The following is a 20,870-nucleotide window of genomic DNA, read 5'->3' as shown; positions in this document are numbered from 1 at the left end:
GTGAAGTTGATTGAAAGTTAGTTCTGATGCATATACTAGTCGTAAGGACCAATTGGTCCGAGAGGTAAAAGTTGCTCCGTGGGCTTTGGTTGGTGCGGCGGTGACTACGTAAGCCGGAGATGGATGGATACTTCCAGAAAGAGTAACGACGTCTTTCCTCCTGGAGACTCGAAAGTCCAACTCCGAAGACTAAGTATGCGAATGACGTCCTACATCTACTACTACTTATGAGTGTCCATTTCGCTCCTCGCCGAAGAAGGGATGCGTATACAATTCGTTTCACTCAATCTTCGGCTTTTGTGGCGCTGAACCCGAAACCTTCTCCAAATCAATCCGATCCCAAATCCAGCTACTTTACTATCTAAACCCACCGAGACACCCCCTAGATCATGGGTCTGGACCTCCTTCATACTAATGTTTATGGTCCTTGATCTTTTGTCTCATGATCTAATGCTCATTTGGCTAACCCTCTTTAATCTTTTTTGTTACTGAGGTCTGGCACCTCATATCTCTGGACGGTTTTCTGACCTCTACTTGATCGCAGTGGGTGTCATTTAATCATTATCCGATCTCCTCACTCCCCGTCGTCCCATCGTTTCCCGCCACACCAGGCCATGGCGGACTCACATAACGGACATTTTCTTCACTCGACCACCCCGACCTCCTCGACCCAGCCACAACATGCTCCCATGGGTCACGAGACTGTACCGGTCCATGCAGGCCACAGCGATCCGGACAGTTCTTACGTTCCCCGCCCGAAGCGCATTGCGTGTGTTGTCTGCCGGCGGAGAAAACTGAGATGCGACGGGAGGAAACCGAGCTGTGGTACTTGCTCCAGGTTAGGCCACGAATGTGCGTATGATGAAGTGCGCAAGAAAAGTGGCCCAAAGCGGGGTTATGTGAAGCAGCTGGAAGCACGGTTAGGTATGCGAACCAGACAGCCATGCTCCCCCATCGTCATCGGTACTAAAGTTGTACTCCCTCACAGCCCAAGTCGAAACCTTACTGAAGACGCAGGATGGAACCCCCGTCCACAGTCAAGGGAATGGCTTCAACGTCGCAGCATCGAATCCGAATGAGTTCGTCGCCATACCGGAAGTGGCCCCATTCGCGAACAGCATGGATGCGCCTATGTCGTCTCCCGACGAAGATATCAACAACGTTCAGTCCAATCAGACATTTTTGACGCCGGGATTGGATCGCACGGGAAATTTCGGCTGGGACATGATTAGTTTGGGGCTGGAGGAACCTCTTCCTAGCCGGGAGGTTGTTGACGAATTGTATGTATTTGATTCGGGTTCAGTTTTCAAACGTCGCAAACTCTCCGCTGATTGGATAATTACAGAAACCAGGTTTATTTTGAGAAAATTCATCCTTACATGCCCATTTTGCACCGGCCCAGACATCTGGCAGCTATGGATCTTGCTCCAAGCGTGCGACCCCCCGTATGTTTACAATACATCACTTGGTGCCAAGCTGCGTCTGTCAGCGAGAAATTTTCGAATTTGCATGCACTCTTCTATCAGAGAGCCCGCAAATACGCGGAATTGGATGAAACGAAGGGACTTGGGGAGGGCATCTTGTCTTTGCCATACTGTCAGACATGGTTGCTCATCGGCACATATGAATTCAGAATGATGTTCTTCCCTCGAGCATGGCTCAGTGTCGGAAAAGCGGCAAGGTTGGCACTCATGCTGGGCCTGAATCGGCTGGATGGCCCGGGCCTTGAGGTGAAACAGTCGTTGCCGCCAGCAAGAGATTGGACCGAGAAAGAAGAGCGACGAAGGGTCTTCTGGATGGCATTCTGTGTCGATCGATTTGCAAGCGTGGGGACAGGGTGGCCCGTCTTAATTGATGAGAGAGATGTGAGTGCTGTCTCTTTAGCGTCCTTTCCCTTTTGGAAGGTTTAATCTACTAACTGTGGTTGAACAGCTCAAGACAAACCTACCCGCTACTGAAGAAGCATTTATCAAGAGCAAACCACACAGAACATTACGCGTCGAGGACATCTTGGCGGGCGACGGACTGTCCACGTTATCGTCGTTCGGGAGTGTTTCTTTCATGGCGTACATGTTTGGACGAAACCTCTCGCATCTACATCGTCCTGACCCGCAAGACAACGACCATGACCTGAATGGGCTATACTGGCAACGGCACAGATCGCATGATAACGTTCTACTACATTTTGCTCTAACGATGCCCAATCATCTCCGGCTACCGGCTGGGATGTCTGATCCCAACGTCATCTTCTGCAATATGGCGATTCATACGTCCACGATATGCCTTCATCAAGCTGCTATCTTCAAGGCTGAGAAAAACAAGATGCCTGAGCAGATCATCATCGAAAGCAAACGAAGGTGTATTGTCGCTGCCGATCAAATATCCAACATTATGAAGATGATCAGTCACATGGATCTAACTAGTGTAAGTCTTGAGGAGACCGTCGCTATACTACCTCCGTTATCATGGACTAACCAATCTTAGATGAACCCGTTCATGTCATACTCCGTGTATGTCGCCGCTCGCGTCTTCGTCCAGTACCTCAAATCCCGCCCCGATGACTCGGCTGCCCGTTCCTCTCTCAGATTTGTCTTTTCTGCTCTTGATGCCATGAAGAGCAAGAACCCCTTGACCGAGTCTTTTCTGGTTCAGTTGGATGTTGATATTGAAGGCACTCCATTCCGAGACATTCGGCAAGCCAAAAAGCCCCGTATGACGAATGATGTGCAGCAAGACAGGGTAAGCCCATGCAAAGAAAGACATGTCCATATCACGATTACTAACTGCCAGCATCAGAGTCTCGGTGAGGAAGATATTAGAAGCTGTACTCCACTTTTGGCAATAGCTCAACAGCAAAAGCAACAACCTGCAAATGAAGGAGGATCGGCCAGGCTATCGACTGGCACCCAAAAACAAACCTACTACACGCCGACATCTCTATCCAAGCGAGAGAAACAGACTCCGCCGCAACGGACTAACATGAACAATCCTTGTACAGATCCTTTTGCCAAATCTCCTTTCAATTTCACCTCAGGAACCGACTCTGGACCAACAACTGACATGGAACATTCCCCCGAATTCACCGACAAGAGCTCCAACAATAGCCCGTTGTCAAATGACGCATCAATCTTAAACCAAGCCTCCGCACACGACCCATCTTCTTCCACCTACCTATCTTTGAATCAGTCCTCGTCTCCAAAACAACCGCAACAGCCACCATCAACGTCAGGTTCCAATCATACTAATCATCTACAAGCACATACCGCCCTCGAAAACAATGGCCCCGTAAATATGACCTTGGGAAATGCTCCAATCGGCGCGTTCGATATCGCCTTTTCCTCTCAGTTGTTTCAGACGGGCATCATGACTCCCCTCGAATCCACCGGCTCTGAAGGATCTCTTCCAATCCCTACAACGTGGGACTTTGGTCCGCCTCAGAATTCAAACAATGAGAATGTCGACATGACTACGACCGGGATGGATACCTTCAATGAGGCACAGTGGGCACAATTATTAGGTTCAGGGACAGGTTGGGACTCATGGCGAAATCAAGTATAGGCTCGACTACGAAATTTCTGGTTATCTTTTTTTCCGTCCTGTTTTAATACCCCATTCTGGAGCGGCGCTTTTTATACGAAAGTCATGTGAAACTATATAAGATATCTCATTATCCGATACACTAAACTACGCGAGACCAATATCAAATAATCCAAAGGAAGTCAAATTAGATACTCTACTGCTCGTAACGATGTCAAGAAAGGATAAAAAAGCGATAAAGAGTGAGTCAAGGGAAAAAAAAATAACAATATAAAAATAGAGTAAAGGTAATGAGTGTCTAGGCCTAGCATGGGTTAGGGAACTGTCTGTCATCAGGAGACGCCGGGAAAACACCAGCATCAAGCAAATCACCCAAATCCCATCCAGGAGCGCCCTCGGTCTTCCAAGTCCAGAACACCCAGCCGGACTTAAGCTCAAAGGCGCTCAGCTGGGCTTCAATGAAGCGGCGCATATCTGCCCGCTCTCCCTCAGGGAGATCGGCTACAGAGCCGGTAGCCTTGTTGGCGCAATCGCCAATCTTATCAGAAGGGAATGTACCATCATAACGAACGCCTTTACCTTTACCGTTGAGGTATTTAGCACAGTCTGTCAATGCACCGGTCCACTCACCCACGATAACGGGCTTGTCGGATGCTTCCAGGTGCTGGTGACCGAATTGGCAGACGGCATTGATATGGCTGTCAATATCCATGGCGAGTAGTCCGGTGTCGAACATATGGTAATGGTGCGTGTCCATCACAACCTTGCTGCCCTCTGTCTTGTAGCCGTTCCAGCTTTCCACGGGCAGGAAGCCATCTCCATATACGATAGATGTGCCAGGGCTGTATTTATTGACGATTCCATAAGTGGTACCGTAGTACTCCTTCAGCTTGCCCTGGTCCAAACCACCGGGGACATTGGGCTCATTGATGGCTTCGATGGCAGCCACGGTGTCGGAGTCAACATACCGTTCGGCCAAGCGGTCGAAAGCATCAAGTGTGTGCTCGATTGTGTCCCCCTGTTGCCACTGGATGGACCCTCTGCGACCGCTGTTGTCGAATCCATTCTGGGATCCCGGAGCTAGGCACATATTTAGCTATGTTTCGACTCTCTTGGCAAGTCGTTGAACCCAGGGGTGCATACCACCATGTAAGTCAACCAAGACCTTAATACCAGCCTCTTTGGCCCAGTCTATCGCTCTGTCAAGGTACTCCAGCTGACCATCAACATAAGGGTCTCCCTCGAGGGGCCCAAGTGCCCAATAACCGATGGGAATCCGAACGTGGTTCAGTCCAGCTGCAGCCATTTGATTGAAATCGTCTTGAGAAATAAAGGAGTCCCAGTGAGCGGACAAACGAGCTTTGGCTTCATCCTTACCCAGGATCTGGGTCAGTGTCCATTCGTCCACAGCTCCGTCACCGGCCTCATCAAAAATTGAAGGGGTAATCCAAGGCTCAAGCACAAGCCATCCACCAAGGTTGACACCGCGAACTTTTTCACCTCCATAATTGAAGGAGCTTCCACGAGGATCTAAGCGACTACTTGGCGGTAAGCAATCTATGCCGGAAGGACGGGTAATATCCCAATTATACTGACATCGTTGCAGCTTGCGTGCCGGCTGCAAGCAGACCAAGCGCCAGAAGCACCTTATTCGAAAAACTAGCGAACATCTTTGAAGAATACTCTATTCTTTGACACAGATCTTCTAGAGATGAAACAGAAGGCTGGAGTTGAGATGGTGAATTGTTTGCTGTGGCAAGATGCAGCCTCAGTTGGAATGGAAATCACTTGGTTTAAGTAAGGAGTCCTCACAGGCTGGTTTAACCACCGGACGCAGCCAACAGCAGGCCTCAGCCAAGCACCAAGTTTGAGACAAAGCCCACACTCGCCACTGCTTTCAGTAGTGTCGATCTCAGATCTGATCGAGCATCTAGGGATGGATCTACGCAGGTGGGGTTATGACAGCTCCGAAAGCAGGATATAAGAATAGGATAATGATAAGGGGAAAGATATTAGGAGCGCAACAAAGGCTTTCTTCCCCCTTTCCTTGTCCAGGAACGTCGAGGGCACGATCACGAATGTCACAGAACGACGCCTCTTTTCGATGGATCCATATGAATGGAGCTGCAGGATCCAGAGAGGACCCATGGAAGTTCTGCGTTATTGGGTCACAGTGACGAGCGCGGAGTTGCTGAGAACTATTGTGGCGCTATAGAAGACGGCGAACCCCATATTTGCGTGGATTGATAGTTCCATGGGTCCATGGGTTCTTTGGCATCGGATCCGGGGAAGAGCGACCCTGATTAGGACCCATCGATTTGTCGGGTACCTGATCGGGAAGTATATAGAGGCCGAACGATAGCAGTGTTGTCTTCCGCCGAAGCGAATATAGATGAAGGAATAACACATTTAAGTAGGGTTGAGTACTGGCATACGTCTAGATATTTTTTTCTCTCTCTTTTCTTTTCACCAAAAGGGTGAGTCGTCATCTTGGAACGATGAGCGTCCTTTGTGGCAATGGATGTTGGTATACGAAATGTCAACAGCAAGGTTTACTGAGCCTTGAAAAAAGCCGCGTTCGGAAGGAAAGGAATTCCAGAGGATGAGATGAATATGCGAAAGGAATGAGGTCGAGGGTTACGAATCACTGACGGATTCGGAAGGGCATATATTGGTCACGTGGGAGGACACACGTGCATCGATTGATCTTCCTCTGACCTTCCGGTACCCTAATTTGATATGATCGACTTGGTACTTGGAACGGAAGATTTGAGACATGAGATCTATTCCCTTTGTTACTTATCATGACTTCCACAGCTAATTAACATTAATGCCATCTGTTACATCCCCCAACCATTCAAAGATTAGTATGGAAAGTCATTGCCTCTACACCCAATATCTGGTGCCCCAATCTCCCTGAAGACCTTGTTGTTCATGAAACATCTCCACAGTACCCAAATGGGCGTCGAGAACTTTGCCTCCCATTCATAACCGTCCGAATCGGCTTTGTGGAAGTAATTGAACTCCCAGAATGTGAGACCTCCTCCGACACAGCTTTTCGCCGCATCACGGAGTGCTCTACCATGGTCAGTGGTGCCCCAACTTTTACCCTTGATATAATATCTTGCGTAAGCATAATAATACCATCCGAAGCATGAGCCAGTAGGTTTCGGAACAGGCCAAGGGCGCTTAGTACGGCCCATCTCCAGATCGTATGTGTAATCCCCTTTTCTCCATGTCCCCCCGTGCTTGAGGGACAGCGGGTTGTCGTCGCGATAGATGTCGCACCCATGAACAATTCTCAAGAAGCTATTAATGCATTCTTGCTTGCTAAAATGCTTAGCACCATTCTTGAGCTTTATGGAGTACTTGTGCTCTTCCGGTGTGCCCTCGTAGAAAACGCGCTCGTCGTGCCAGTTAGCCACATTTTCGGGCGGCTTGACTTCGTCGCAGTATGTCTTGTAGGTTCCATCCACCAAGCCTACTTGTGCATAATGTCTGAGGGATTTGCGTCCAGTCACCCTACAACGAAAGTAGTCCAACTCCCCTTCATTGCAGATCGGATTGTCCACAGCCAGAAGTGATGCCCGCGCGGAGACGATCTCATTGAGCACGAACGACGCGATCGTTACGTGGCCCTTCTCATTGGGGTGAAAAAACTTTCCCCACCGATCTGGAAGCCCAAATCCCCAGTCTCGCTTGTTGTCGTGATCTGCCATGCAACGATCGTACGGGTCCCTACCCCCGAGCGTGTGCAGGACCTCGGCCGCAGGATCCGCATTGTAGAGGCTTTCATTGACGCTGTAGTGCGTCTCTTCTATGACGGGCTCCGGCTGACCCTTGTCTACCGTGATCTCCCTCTTCTTCACCTCATCGTGTTTTGCGCGCTTTTTGGTATCCGGTTTGAAGAACTGCAGATTGGGCTGCTTGTCGTCAGGGTACTCTCCAGTAGACCCTGGCCAGCAGAACTGCCCAGCCACCCGGGAATCGGAGGCCCAGTCGTCCCAATCTGCGAAACGCAGCCTGTACTTCACACCTTGCTCTCTCATCCGGTCAATTGTTCTATCGATGCCTGCATTCGCAAGCTGGACCAACTTATTGAGTACTTGTCTTTTTCCCAAGTCCAGCGGAATCCCCTCCCAAGGGCCTCCAACTGGTGGGAATCCCCAGCGATGATGTTTTGCACATTCATCAACTTCCGTTGGCTGATCATGGAAGAACTGAGCGTAGCTAGCAACGACCACAATACCGCTGCTGGGTTTCATCTTTTTTTCAAGCTCCCGAAGGATCTCTGTGAGCCTTGGCTCTAGGAGTTCCTTGGTATTTTTCTCAGCGATCGCAATAGCATCTTTGCATTTATCTGCGCTCCAAGCCATAAAAATACAAGACTTGAGAACGTCAACCTAGCGAGCTTTATGTTAGCAAAAGAGGTAAAAGATATACAAAGAGACTAGGGCTCTCCCTACCAAGCATAGGTCGTTCCCTCCCGCTGTCATCACCACCAAATCCATGGCGTTGTCGAGTTTTTTGACTTGCTCAAGGATATCTCTTGTCTTGGCCCCAGAACAAGCCAGCCATTGGAACTTTTTTGGGGAAGGACCAATGACCCGTTGGAGGAGTGGGACATACGACTTGTCATACCGAGAACATGTTTTGTCATCATCATTTTGATTGTATAATTGACCAGCTCCGATCCCTGCAGTGAAGCTATCACCGATAGCGGCCCATTTTGTGATCCAGCCCATATGATTAGGATCAAGATCGGGAGGGGGAATGGGGTCTGGACCCGGAGCCAAAGGCATGAAGGTGCTATTAAGGCTAAGGCTAACATTATCATGGGCGGGTTGACCGACGATGGGCCCCAGCAATAGTGCCAGTGCCAACCATAGTATAGTTAGAGCTACCATTGTGATGATGTTCTAGAAAAAAGGGTAGCTTTCTTAAAATAGAACAATCTCGGGATGTATTCAGGCTCCATGAAAGATTGATGGAGGGCAAAAGTACTCTCTTAGCAACCTGACAAAGATATATACTGCACTCCGTAGAACATGGCTGATTGGCAGAGTGAATTCGTACTGACCTATGTCGGAAAACTCCTTAGCATGAGAGGCCCACCTTGGTTATACTGTGAATTGAAGGATCAGAGATCAGTGATAGTGAATTGTAACTATAATTATCTCTCCCCGCTTGACTACACGGCACAGCTTTGAATGAACGGGGCTGTGGCTTATCAGTTGTCACATTAGCTACTTCTTTGTTAGCCATTGTAATATAGTGGGCAGGTACATACAAACTCATACCTTGTAGTAGTTATGCTTCTGGACAGTGTGTATCTCGAGTAGATCCAGGACAAATACTGAAATGATGAAATGATAGACGCTACTGATGCGCATAAACTAGGACCTGTACCTCTTTCGAAACAATTGATTGATCGACGTCACACTACAAATAACAAAACACCCAAAGCCCTCATTCTAGCTTCTAGTAGGCACCAATCGAAGGCCAAAATATCTATCCCTTCTTGTGAGATCCACGCCAAGTCCTATTCCGCCCCTTCGGCCAAGGTGAACCAAAGCAAGGCATTTGAACACGCCCACCTTTACGAATCTTTCCTGCCTTCTTATCCATTGCCGTCCCCAAAGCCTTAATGAGAGTGCCATCATCCAGGTCAATTGCCCAAACCATCGTTCCTCCCAGGCACCGCTTGTTTGCGTAGTCAATCTTGACCTTTAGGGTTTCCACATCGTCCCAGCTAACCCACTGGTTGGTATTCCACGTAGCAATTTTCACAGCAGCCTCTTTATCAAAGGAAACTGAAGCGCCATTTCTGACAATCTTGTGGATCTCTGTCGCAGAAAGAACTCCGGGGACATTCGTACATTCTCCAGCGGGCGCCTCTCCCTTTTTAAAGGGACATCCGGGGGTCATGCACTTGGGGTCCTCCATAGTAAAGCTACGTCCGTAGAAGCCCAGTCCCATAACAACCCGGTTCGGATTAATATTGCTGCGCCAGAGAAGCTCAAGGCCCATGTTAATCTCTGTCAGATTGGTGTGCGCATATGCATGTGCCCCAATCTCCTTGCCCTCTGCATCCCAGAGACCATCTAAGAAGGAATAACAAGGTTAGTGTCTGATTCCGGACTGGACGCGCGAGTATACTCACGAATATCATACGTCATGACATTAAACCAGTCTATATGTGGCTCCAAGTTCGCAATATCGAATCCTCTCAGATACCAGTAACTGGCAGGCTATAGTGAATAGGAGTTTAGCATTTCAGAGCTTAGGAGTCTGGAAATGAGCGAAGCACATCTTACCAGGGTTAGGGTGATACCAAATGACTTTGCTGCCCCGTTCAGTCTCTCTCTCAGTCGTTTCACCAGAGTAACATAGTTGGCAAAGTCCTCTGGCCTGCCACCTCGATCCTCTGCAGCAGGATATTCCCAATCAAGGTCAACTCCATCGAAGCCATTATGAAGCATAAAACTAATCAATGATTCAAAAAAGGCATCCTGTGCGGGCTGTGAGGCAGCGAGATCCGAGAAGGTAGTTCTCGTGAGGCCAGGTTCATTAAAGTCCCACCCTCCAAGTGCAATATACACTTCAAGTCCGGGCTGGCGTCCCTTTAGCGTTGTGAGGGTCCGATAGCGCTTTGCGGTTTCTTCAGTCATAGGAGCAATCCGGAATGTTTTGGGGTCAATCGAGGCAAAGGCAAAATTAATGTGGGAGTATATCCCCAGAGGGATATCTTTTGGTTCCACCTCTAGAGTAATCATATTGTCAGTTCAGTAAGAGACGTAGAGTTAAGAAAACCTACTATCACAGAGTCGTCGCTCAGGGTTCCATGCTTCGTAGTAGCCGATGGTTCTTTCTCGTGAACTGTTCCCATTGCATTGGGGAGATACTACCTTTTTATCGCCGCAAAAGAGTGCCGTGGTTCCTGTTTATGGGTTTACTTAGCTACAATCCATAATCCGATGAGAACGAAGGGTTACGAGTCCTCACCGCAGAACCCATGCTTACTACAGCATACTTTCAATGGACAAGTTGACTTGTTAGACCATTCCTTTCCCCAGCCCGCATCGCATTCACTCTTTCTATCACAATTAGAGGTACACTTTGGTCCACAGAATTCGGGTCCATAGCCACAGGAGCCTGCACCGGTTATATCTCTGGAGATCTTGATTAGGGTTTGCTGTATGTAGATGTGGAATAGGGTTCTTACATTGGCCCACAGCACCCTAGGCGGCAAGGTTTAGTCTTAGAGCATGTAGTATCATCGTTCGCGGAAGACAAGAGTTCCATGCTTGTAAACTGCAAAGCCAAAGCTTTGCCTGCAATTTGACAGAGGAGAAAGCATAAAATGCCTATAATCGATCTGTTTAGGGCCATGATAGCAGAGGGGGAGGGAGAGAAAGAGATAGCAAAGATAAGGGGTTCTATTGGAAACAAGTGAGTAGCAAAAAGGCTGAGAATTTGTCCCACAGGCTAATATTACCCCTTAAATACTGGGGTGATCTTGATCATGTTCATCCTGGTTGACTCTAGTATGCTTCTATTCACTGTCTTACAATACAGCATTCACTTCATCAGAACGCCACATGTATAGGTCGAGTTGATAAAGGTGACAAATATCTCATGATCACCATTATTTAAGCCAGTACTGTTATATGCCCCATCTTGCCTCTTAGAACCCTTTCTTACACAAGACCTCTCATTCCTTTGTCTAAGAGTATGAACATTCACATTGAGTAAGCTCGGGATCTATCCCTTCTCCCCCAACTCTCAGCATGCATTAACATTTGTGTGGCAGCTCCTTATGGACACGATAACTCTCTATACTATCTTGGAGGTCATGTTTGCCCTTTTACTGCTCTTTGCGTCTCTTGTCAGCGCCGGCCACCCAGCCTGGGAGGCAGACGCTACAACCATCGCGCCCGATTGGATAACTATCGCTCCCACTGCCGAGTTTCAAACTTGGCCAAATACGATGATTAGGTTTTGCTTCGAAGACGAAGAATCGGCCAAGAGGTTGGAAGAGTATATACGAGCGGCAATGCAGCTCTGGTACGCCGCTGGCTTACCAGAAGGGTTCAAATTCAAAGAGGTTTCGAAGAGTGCGTGCGATAGAGACCCAGAGAACCATCTGTTAGTGTCGGGATCCGACAATGATGGTGCATTTTGGACCAGTATTGGACACAACTTCGAAGGGGATGATGGAAGGCCCGTTATGGTCTTGAATTTTCAGGACAACTATATGGAAAAGTACAAGCCCGCCATGATTGCTCACGAAATCGGACATGCTTGGGGTATGGAACATCAACATCAAGACCCCATGCTGTGGCGATGGCCTCGTAGAGGCCAGCCAGATCTCTCATTGGTTATATTCAATTGCCAGAATGTGGAAGGCTACAATGAGCTAGTGAAGGAGTACGAGTCACCCATGATGCTCTATGCTCACGACGGCCCCTGTCGCAGTTCAACGGCTGCGCATGACAAAGATTTCCTTGCAGCCGAAATTCTTCCACTTGAAACAGAGAATTATTACACGCCACATAGGATGTGGCCTTGGGACTCGGACGTTGATTGGAAGTCTATCATGATTTACGAATCCCACTCTTTCGGGGCTAAAGATGAGCATGGCTACGCTAAGTCTACGCTACTTCGAAGGATGGGACGTCAAGTGATCGAAGAGCCTATGGTCGTGACGCAAGACGATGTGGAAGGGTTAATGACTCTCTACAACCCGAAATGGGGCTCTTTGCGTGTAGATTTACACAATGAGAATAATAGTCCGTGGTTCGAGATATTCAAGGAGAAGCTCAAGAGCTGCTTAAGGAAGCATTGAGGCAAGAGCTCAGATTCACTGTTTGTAAGGGACAATGACACGCAATGTTCTTCAAGTGGAGTTATTTTACTTGGTCGTCATATAATGTCAGTGAATATTACAATTCTTTGCTAATTTTAGAATCATGGCCTTTCTGAAGGAGCAGAAGTGAATAAGGTCTTTCCAAATATTTTAATCCTCCTCCACTAAGAGGGTTAGGGGAAGGTGAATTGCCCTGCTCATTCACTGGGAGATTTATATACTGTAGATCATTCTTTCTCTTTGCTGAATATAAACTCTCATATAAAACCCTAGTCCTTTCTCCTATACTGACTGCTTGCTCACGCTTTTCTTCATCTTTTGTCATAAGGATGATAGCCATGACACCCGTCCAACTAACTCTTGCTCTGCTCCTCGTAGCGATAGCTGCTTTGGTTAATGCTGCAAGCACCACCTGGGAGACAAATCCCTCCCAAGCAACCTTGCCAGGAACCGCTTCCAATTGTAACAAATGGCATACTGCGAAGAAGGACGAGGATTGCTCCACCGTGCAGCGTGCGTTTGGTATCTCGGCCGATGACTTTTCTCGTTGGAATCTGTCGGTCTCCAAGGACTGCAAGAAGAACTTTTGGGCGGATACTTCATACTGTGTTGGAGTAGGGCCAGCCATCCCCAGTGGAACCCCAACCCCAACCTCGACTCACAGCTCTTCAACAACCACGACTCCTGTAAAGACTCCCCCAAGCGATAGTGTGACCTCAACGGCAGCTAGTTCTAGCCCCCCCATGGCTAGTGCTACTTACACAATCAATCATCCTATTACCACCCAGAGTATGACTGAGCCTACTCTCGAGACAGCGTGGCCTCCCACCAAGACCCAGGCAGGTCAACCCACATCTTGTGTCGGGTGGCATGAGGTCAGGATCGCTGACACCTGCGATACAATCGCAGGCCGCTACAGCGCGTTCGCCACAATTGAAGAGCTGTGAGTGAAAATCCTACCGTCATGGAACCAATCTAGGTAAACTGATATGACGCGCAGTCTGGAATGGAATCCGGGCCTCAAGGAGGATTGCGACCACCCCCTCCTGGGCTATTTTGTGTGCGTCATGGTCAAGCCAAATGGCCTCACATTATCCTATCCAACTGCTACAACCCCGGTGACGATTCCTACCCCTACGCCGTACACGCCCCCTCCTCCAGTTTGCCCTAATAGCACTGACGCCACGGTGTTTACGCCGTCACCGACACAGCCTGGAATGGCCACAGGTTGTCGGGTTTATCACCATGCTACAACGGTAATGAATTGAAACAGTCTATTACACTCTATGTACTCTGGGTCACTAACGTTTCGCCATACAGGGAGATTCATGCTCCAAGATTGTATCGAAATATAAATACATAAACGAGAAACAACTTCAAGAGTGGAATCCAGCTCTTGGTTCAGTTTGCAAGGGTCTAGTTCCCAACTTCTACTACTGTCTCTATCCCAGCACATTCGTACCTATGCCGCCCACTGTCACCACAGCCCCAGCTCCCACTCAGTCCGGCATCGCCAGCAACTGCAAGGCTTGGTATCAAGTGAAGGACGCGGAGATCTGTTCCGAAATTGCGCTCATATTTGGCACGTTCTCGGAGGGTGACTTCAAGGCCTGGAACCCTTCGGTTGGCAAGGGCTGTACTAAAATCCTCGTAAGGATATCCTTCCCACGGGAGAGCGTGAGTTAGCAGTGCTAACCAACCCCTAATTTATAGAAGGATAACTGGTACTGCGTGGCAGTGCCTAGTACTCCTTCCACTCGCACTGCGCCTGTTCCGACTTTCCCAACAAGCGTTCCACGCCAGCCAAACGTGATTAAGAACTGCACTACGTGGTGGCATGTGTCTGAGTAGGTTGATGGATCCTCTTCCTGGAGTTCCAGCATGAGATTTTGACAATAACCTAGGAACGAGGATTGCTACGACGTCTCCCGGAAGAACTCTATTAAGGTCGAGGAGTTCCTTAGATGGAACCCCGACGTACGCTCTTCCCAGAATGACTGCAAATTCCTACCCGTAGACCACGAAGTGTGCGTGGGCATACGACCCAAACCGCCTATCCCCGGGTGTCTGGCAATTCCGGGAAATACAACCACCTCGTCCTATGTGGCCCGGGCATTGCCTACCAAGACTGGCTGGACTAAGACTCTGACCACTACAGCCATCGTGACGCAATGCGAGGGTCCATCCTCGTCCACCTGTGCCACTGCCATGGTGACCACGACGGCAATTGTGACCCTGTTCCCGTTGCCAACGGCCGAGGCCACCCATACCAAGTTTGTGACTTCTACAGTGACCATCACTCACGATGGGAGCTCGTCCTCTAGGAAGCCACCGGAGACCTCCACACCAATGGTGACTCCACCTCTGCCTCATCAGACCAGTAAACAAGGTTCGACTCTCATCACCCCGTCAACTAAAGGTCCAGTTTATAGCGGCAGTAGTTCTACGCCAATCATCCGGTCAACTACGGGTCCTCATACCAGTAGTTCTGTGCCAACCCTGACTGGGCCTCTACCACCGCAGAATCCTTCAACCATAACGGTGACTACAAGGATTACGACGAAGTGCTCGACTTCGTCTACGCTGAAGACAAGCGAGCCGGAGTATACCACGATTGTGACTACTACGAAGACAACTCCTTGCTCGACTTCGTCTACCTCGGCTCTACATACGAGCGTGCTGGACTATACTACGACAATAGCAACTCGATGCTCCTCTTCGTCTAACTTGGGTAGGCGCTCAAGGAGTCGAACAGCAAGTGTGGAACTGCCGATGGCGATTATATTCTAAAGATTGTGTGTAGGTAGCTTTCTGTCAGAAGGAGGACAGTAGTGAAGGTTTGTAGTAGACTGTTTGGGAACATCTTGAATGGAGTCTGTCTGGTTGAGTGGGGACGAATTACTGTCTGTGAAGCGATTCAAAGGAATGCTTAGATGTATGTAAGGTACCACGTGCACGAAGCAGATAATTAACTCGAATTCAACCTTCAGATCAACCCTGAAGAAACCTAGCAAGGATTGTATTCAAAGTCCAGGAATAAACTCACCGGCAGATCAAGCCAAGTCTCACCAGATGATCAACAGCCTATGTATACGCCCCGAAAGAGAAGGCACATAATTCCTTTCCTAATACACTTCCCACTCTAAAGCCACCCAATATCAAACAAAAACCACCACGACCACCAAACCTATCCTCATCCTCCAGCATCACCACACACCACGTCCCCAAAAATCCACAGATAACAGCACCATCCAGCCCTCCAGACTAATTAAGGGTCACTTACCCAAGTTAACCAGCAATAACACACCTACATATACCCTAATAGAGTAAAAGGAAAGAAAAGAAACTGCCTTAAAAACCCCAGCCAAGCGTCCCAGCCACTAAGCCTCTCCCATCTCCGTCCCAACCCCCCCAAAAAAAAAAAAAAAAAGACAGTAAAGTACACCCACTAGCCCGCAGCTTGGATCATGGGTTCTGCAGATATGGTAGCATAGATGCAGATGCAGCAGTCCTAGTCCCCACTAATCCCCCCCAAAAGGCGGCCCATAGATTAAAAAGGACGCACGCACGCGCACACAAACATCTGACAATCATCTCGGATCTGGCGTGGAGCCACCGACGGGAACGGACGCTGGGCAATAAGATCACAATCTCGGCTTGGGCTTTGGGGCTGTTATCCACTTTGAAGTTTGCAGCTATTACTGAGCTAATGCTGCTAGCGGTGGAGTTGCAGTCTATTTTTTTTCCCCTCTTGAAGGGGGGCTAGGACCAGCCACTGACTGGATTTCTGGATTCTCGCATCGATTGCCCGTGTTGGGGAAGTGGTCTGGTCTTTAGGCTTTAGGATTAGGGAAGAATTGGGACTCGGGATTTGGGAGGTTGTATGGAGCTGATGGGTCGGAGTCAAGGAATAAGAGTTTGGCTGGAGTCTGGAGGTCTTGGGATGGGCTATCTAGATAGAACTGGTAGGGGACGTGAGTATTGGCATCCTGGGGTTTGTGGTCAGCTTTTGGAGGATCTGGGGCTTGAATGGGAGACTTTGGATGGAAGGACCAGGTTGCTATTCTGGTTGAGATCTATATGAGATGCATCGGGTTCTATATCGGAGATCTTTAAGGATGTTTCCCACGGATGAGAGATATCAGATGCATTGTAGATCTACCAAGGCCCGCGGTATATCGCGCACGGAAGTCCATCTCCGGTGGAAACAAAGGCGACCGCGACTTACATCTTACGGAGAAACCCATGCCTCTCCCAAGAGCGAGGACCAAAAATTAAGCGCTTTTCGGGATGCTATACACATACACAGTGGAGTGTCTTCAAGGCACGGGGCAGTCTAGACACTGGACAGTGTACTGTACCTCGGTGAGCAGGAGCAATTAACACAAACGCCGATAAATACGATTACGCCGTCAGTGGACCTGTCAGACCGTTAAGTGGAGAGAGAAAAATGGGGAAGTCAATCTCCGAGATTCGTTGGATGTCCGTTCCGGACGAGCTCGGCTATGGGGGGACATGAAGCCGAAGCTGTCGTGTTAATCTCACGCTACAATTACATATATCAGGAGAGGTTTATTAACCAGGATGTCCATGAGTCAGTTTCTATCTGGCATGTGCTCTAACTTCTAATATGAACTTTCCCCCCCTTATGGTACCCGGCATTTGAGTAAGGCAAGTCAAGATCAGAAACGTAAAGACGAGGGGGGGTAAAAAGGCCATTCCACGTTTTCCGTGTTAACAATTACCATGTTGCCGATCATACCGAGAGGACCGGCGAATCACGACCTTTGGATTTGACTAACATGAAGTTTTTGATATCTTCTCTCCATACGAACAACCAACGGCAGAGGGATTTCAGTTCAGCCTCGCATCCTTCGCAACCCTAACCGAAAAGCAAGTCTACACCAAATTGATTATACTCCCTCAACCGAGGTCAGAGGTCGCTTAATTGTGAAAAGATCAATAGTTTACCGTACAAGGTAAGTAAGTAGACTATCCAAGGATAAAATCTATTATCGTGTTGTTAGTCACAGGTCGGGAAGAGCCCCAGAATCAGGCCACAGCGGCATTAAGTTTTCTTTCTAAAAGTCACCCCATTTGGGTCACCTTATCCACTCTTTTTTTTTTTTTTTACACCTAAGCGCTAGAGTAAGGTAGTAAGTAGACTATTCACCGTTTTCCTCATCACACGACATTTCCTCTCAACCTCGCTCTCTTTTCCTTTCTCATCCGTAGTTAGGATGGACCCTTTCCGGATCGGGGTGGCAATAGTGTTCCTTTTCTTCCCTTCCAATCCTTCGATACGATCTTTTCCCTATCTTGTCTTAATCAATATGAGATCCATGCTAATACGGAATATTCCGACCGACACGCGTAGCTACTGACTGCTAATTTTATATCGATCTCCCGTGATAAAAACCTGAAACAGTACTGGCCATGATGTCAGCCTGGAAGGGAGCACCGTTTAGGGTTAACCCAACTAAACTACTCTATATGTACAGACTAATATAATACATAAAAATCTTTCTAGACTCGGTCGGGAATCGGACCCGAATCTGCTCGGGTCCGCCAGTCGCGCCTTATCCAGGGGTTTCCGTTTTTCTGTTTCTGTCACGGAGCTAGCACTATGGGGGTTGTCCCGTACTCCGTAGTCTGTAGGAAGCTATGGGGAAGGTAGTGTTGATCGAAGGAGCAGAGTACGTATGCTTGCACAATGTATACATGGCCTCAATTAAAGAGATATGTATCCCCAATGGACAAAAAAAAAGGGTCCAATTGCCCCGGGATTCGATGACCTCATATATTGAGATAGTATTTACGATCTCTCTAGTGAGAGCTATAATTCTCTAAACTCATCCTGCCGAGAAGTCAAAGAGAAATCATACAAACGAGAACTGCACGTCATTCCCCATCCCCGATAAATCCCATCTCTGAATGACCAAGTGCTATAAACGTCAAAAAGGCCAAATCCAATCAAGTCAAAGAGAAAATTAATAGACGCATCCTCTTGCCCCACCAGCACCACGTGTCTCATGAAGATAATAGGCTGTGAAATACACAGAGGCCAGGAAGATCCTTACCATGGAATCACAAGAGCGAGAAGGGGAAAAAAAAAGCAAAGACAACATCCTTCCTATCCCCGGTTACGGCCCTGCATCAGACCACTAGGAAAGAAAAAAAACACCCCTACTATCCCTCGGCAGGGAATCTCGCCAGCTTTCGGGATCATTTTCTTTCCTCTGGCCTGACGGGGCGGAGGAATTGCTCAGTAATTTTCCTCTTTTTTTCCTTAGCCTGAAACGATCTGCTCATGAGTTTTTTTTGCCCTGATCTCAGGCGTGGTTTTCCGTGGTCTTCCTGATCCGATGCTTTTTACTATTATCCTTAATTTTTATTTTATTAGTTCTGAATTTGATTTTTTTTTTTTTTTTTTAGTTTGATATTTTATTTTTATGCACTGGGGACCAAAGTCTCCCGTAGATCTATATAATCATGCAATACCTCGACCTCTCCCTCCATATCTTGAGTCATTGATTCTAAGATTCTTCCATTATATTTCCATCTCTCCCCATCTATAATACCTTACCTCAAGCCAACCCCAGGCGTTCGTGCCCTTGAGATCTATAGTTTCAAATCCTTCCAAAAGAAGACCCCCATTTTACATCATCCCTCACATCCCCAAACCCCAAGCCAATGGAAAAAGGGAACAACATGGACGGATTATTCTTCGATCACAGTCGTCCCATTAAACATGTCGACCGAAAAGCCATCTACACCCGGCTAGAAGCGCGCATCAACTACCTCCAAGACTTTCTGGACTTCAATTCGGGTATGCTCATTCTTCCCTAGACAAAAGCTATCTTGTGGAATATGCTATTGTCGTGAGGGCGGAACCCTACATGAACGATCTGGTTAAATGCATGAATGAAAGGCTAACGTTGGACATCAGCTGACATCGAAGCCCTGACCACCGGCTCCAAGTACATCAAAGCTCTCATCCCCGCCGTCGTCAACATCGTGTACAAGAAACTCCTGGAACAGGATATCACGGCCCGGGCCTTCCACACGCGGGACACTGCCGACGAGAGACCTATCGAGGAGTTCTACAATGAGGAGAGTCCACAGATCTTGCGCCGGAAGATGTTCCTCCGCTGGTATCTGACCAAGCTCTGCTCCGATCCCACGCAGACTGAGTTCTGGCGGTATTTGAATAAAGTTGGGTATGCTAGGACATGTCTTTCTTTCTTTTTTTTTTTTTTTTTTTTTTTTTTTTTTTGCACAATGGATGGTCGGGACATAAAAGGCTAACAGATGATTTATGGTAGAATGATGCACACCGCACAAGAACGCATGCACCCTCTCAACATCGAGTACATCCATATGGGCGCCTGTCTCGGTTTCATCCAAGACATCTTCACCGAAGCGCTGATGTCGCACCCGCGTCTCCCGCTGCAGCGCAAGACAGCGCTCGTCCGCGCCATCGGCAAGATCATCTGGATCCAGAACGACCTCATCGCCAAGTGGCGGATCCGCGACGGCGAGGAATACGCCGAGGAGATGTCGCAAATGACGCTAGACGAGCGCGAGGGATTCATCGGCGACAAGAAGATCCTCGGCGACAGCAGCACGTCGGCCAGTTCCAGTGATGACGATCGGTCCAGCGTGGCCAGTAACCCCAGTATAATAGCGCCTAGTGTAGCGCCGTCCACGGTCTCGGCGTGTCCCTTTGCCGATATGGTGGTGAATTCGTCGGCAGCGTCAACGTCGGAGACGAAGATCTGGGCTGGGAAATAATTGACCGATATTATTCCATAATATCGGTCGGTCGTCGTTTTTGTTCATTCCTCTTCTCGGAGGGGGGGAACACCTTATCTGGAAAGATATTTTGATGCGCCACGGCAAGAGAAGCATTTAGGGATTAAAAGGCATGGCTGGCGTAAGGGACTAGATTTTAATTTTTCTTTTTTCCTTTTCTTATTGTTTCGCCCTTTTTTGGATTTGAGAAGTCTGTTGATGAGGGTTTGTTTTTTTCTCTCACCCTTTTCGTTTAGAAGCATGCATGGCGGGTGTTTTGGGCTTTTCTGATCGATTACTATATATAATCCAACGATATCCACTTCCCTAGTCTGTAAAGGACTCTAGCTGAACCAAATAGTTGATTAGGTAGTTTATCACGAAGAGACTAAGCTGAAAAGAAGAGAAGAAATCATGAAGCTATCGCGTACGCGATCTTATGTGTTGCCCTTCTTGACAAAGCGTCACATGACTGACCAGACTCACTTCTGATTGGTCTAAACCTCTATCCCCTCTCTATACTTAGCATAGAAGATAAGCTCATATATTTCGGGGTTTTTTTTCATTTTATTGTTATTATTATTATATATATATATATTTTTTTCCAAAAATGGTTCTTCTCTACGGACATGCAACCTGTCTAGATCTTCTGGCATGGTCATACAGAGTT

The 20,870-nt window shown here is 48.1% G+C and overlaps 7 protein-coding genes across 7 annotated transcripts; 4 read left to right on the top strand and 3 right to left on the bottom strand.

The window, feature by feature from the left end:
- Positions 1–614: 614 nt before the first annotated feature.
- Positions 615–3,558, top strand: BDW43DRAFT_312264 (putative C6 transcription factor Prf; the record flags this gene model as incomplete). The annotated part of the gene is made up of 6 exons (XM_032047339.1): positions 615–924; positions 989–1,280; positions 1,346–1,865; positions 1,933–2,424; positions 2,485–2,739; positions 2,797–3,558. The coding sequence occupies 6 exons, from the start codon at positions 615–617 to the stop codon at positions 3,556–3,558; spliced, it is 2,631 nt and encodes an 876-aa protein (XP_031899105.1).
- Positions 3,559–3,704: 146 nt separating this feature from the next.
- exg1 (glucan 1,3-beta-glucosidase) lies at positions 3,705–5,452 on the bottom strand. Its single transcript, XM_032037930.1, has 3 exons — positions 5,134–5,452; positions 4,681–5,075; positions 3,705–4,617 (listed from the first exon to the last, which is right to left on the bottom strand). Exons 1-3 carry the CDS (start codon positions 5,205–5,207, stop codon positions 3,842–3,844), a joined length of 1,245 nt encoding a protein of 414 aa, XP_031899104.1. The 5' UTR covers positions 5,208–5,452; the 3' UTR covers positions 3,705–3,841.
- Positions 5,453–6,322: 870 nt separating this feature from the next.
- BDW43DRAFT_320221 (SGNH hydrolase-type esterase domain-containing protein) lies at positions 6,323–8,444 on the bottom strand (the record flags this gene model as incomplete). Its single annotated transcript, XM_032049044.1, has 2 exons — positions 6,323–7,940; positions 8,004–8,444. The coding sequence occupies 2 exons, from the start codon at positions 8,442–8,444 to the stop codon at positions 6,402–6,404; spliced, it is 1,980 nt and encodes a 659-aa protein (XP_031899103.1). The 3' UTR covers positions 6,323–6,401.
- A 604-nt stretch (positions 8,445–9,048) lies between these two features.
- BDW43DRAFT_312261 (glycoside hydrolase family 18 protein) lies at positions 9,049–10,313 on the bottom strand (the record flags this gene model as incomplete). The annotated part of the gene is made up of 3 exons (XM_032047338.1): positions 9,049–9,641; positions 9,701–9,788; positions 9,855–10,313. 3 exons carry the CDS (start codon positions 10,311–10,313, stop codon positions 9,049–9,051), a joined length of 1,140 nt encoding a protein of 379 aa, XP_031899102.1.
- A 1,043-nt stretch (positions 10,314–11,356) lies between these two features.
- On the top strand, positions 11,357–12,385 carry BDW43DRAFT_312260 (uncharacterized protein; the record flags this gene model as incomplete). Its single annotated transcript, XM_032047337.1, has 1 exon — positions 11,357–12,385. The coding sequence occupies one exon, from the start codon at positions 11,357–11,359 to the stop codon at positions 12,383–12,385; it is 1,029 nt and encodes a 342-aa protein (XP_031899101.1).
- A 359-nt stretch (positions 12,386–12,744) lies between these two features.
- On the top strand, positions 12,745–15,132 carry BDW43DRAFT_312259 (uncharacterized protein; the record flags this gene model as incomplete). Its single annotated transcript, XM_032047336.1, has 6 exons — positions 12,745–13,349; positions 13,407–13,662; positions 13,727–14,056; positions 14,120–14,253; positions 14,311–14,830; positions 14,893–15,132. 6 exons carry the CDS (start codon positions 12,745–12,747, stop codon positions 15,130–15,132), a joined length of 2,085 nt encoding a protein of 694 aa, XP_031899100.1.
- Positions 15,133–19,117: 3,985 nt separating this feature from the next.
- On the top strand, positions 19,118–20,200 carry BDW43DRAFT_312258 (protoglobin family protein; the record flags this gene model as incomplete). Its single annotated transcript, XM_032047335.1, has 3 exons — positions 19,118–19,235; positions 19,356–19,626; positions 19,732–20,200. 3 exons carry the CDS (start codon positions 19,118–19,120, stop codon positions 20,198–20,200), a joined length of 858 nt encoding a protein of 285 aa, XP_031899099.1.
- Positions 20,201–20,870: the final 670 nt, after the last annotated feature.

Source organism: Aspergillus alliaceus (assembly GCF_009176365.1).
Source record: "Aspergillus alliaceus strain CBS 536.65 unplaced genomic scaffold BDW43scaffold_29, whole genome shotgun sequence".
Classification (NCBI taxonomy): domain Eukaryota; kingdom Fungi; phylum Ascomycota; class Eurotiomycetes; order Eurotiales; family Aspergillaceae; genus Aspergillus; species Aspergillus alliaceus.
This window is presented reverse-complemented; position numbering and strand designations above follow the sequence as displayed.

Coding starts and splice junctions, on each gene's coding strand:
- exg1 (XM_032037930.1), bottom strand. CDS start 5,207: ATGTTCGCTAGTTTTTCGAATAAGGTGCTTCTGGCGCTTGGTCTGCTT. Junction 5,076..5,133: donor GGCACGCAAGCTGCAACGAT/GTCAGTATAATT, acceptor ACCGCCAAGTAG/TCGCTTAGATCCTCGTGGAA. Junction 4,618..4,680: donor CTTGGTTGACTTACATGGTG/GTATGCACCCCT, acceptor ATATGTGCCTAG/CTCCGGGATCCCAGAATGGA.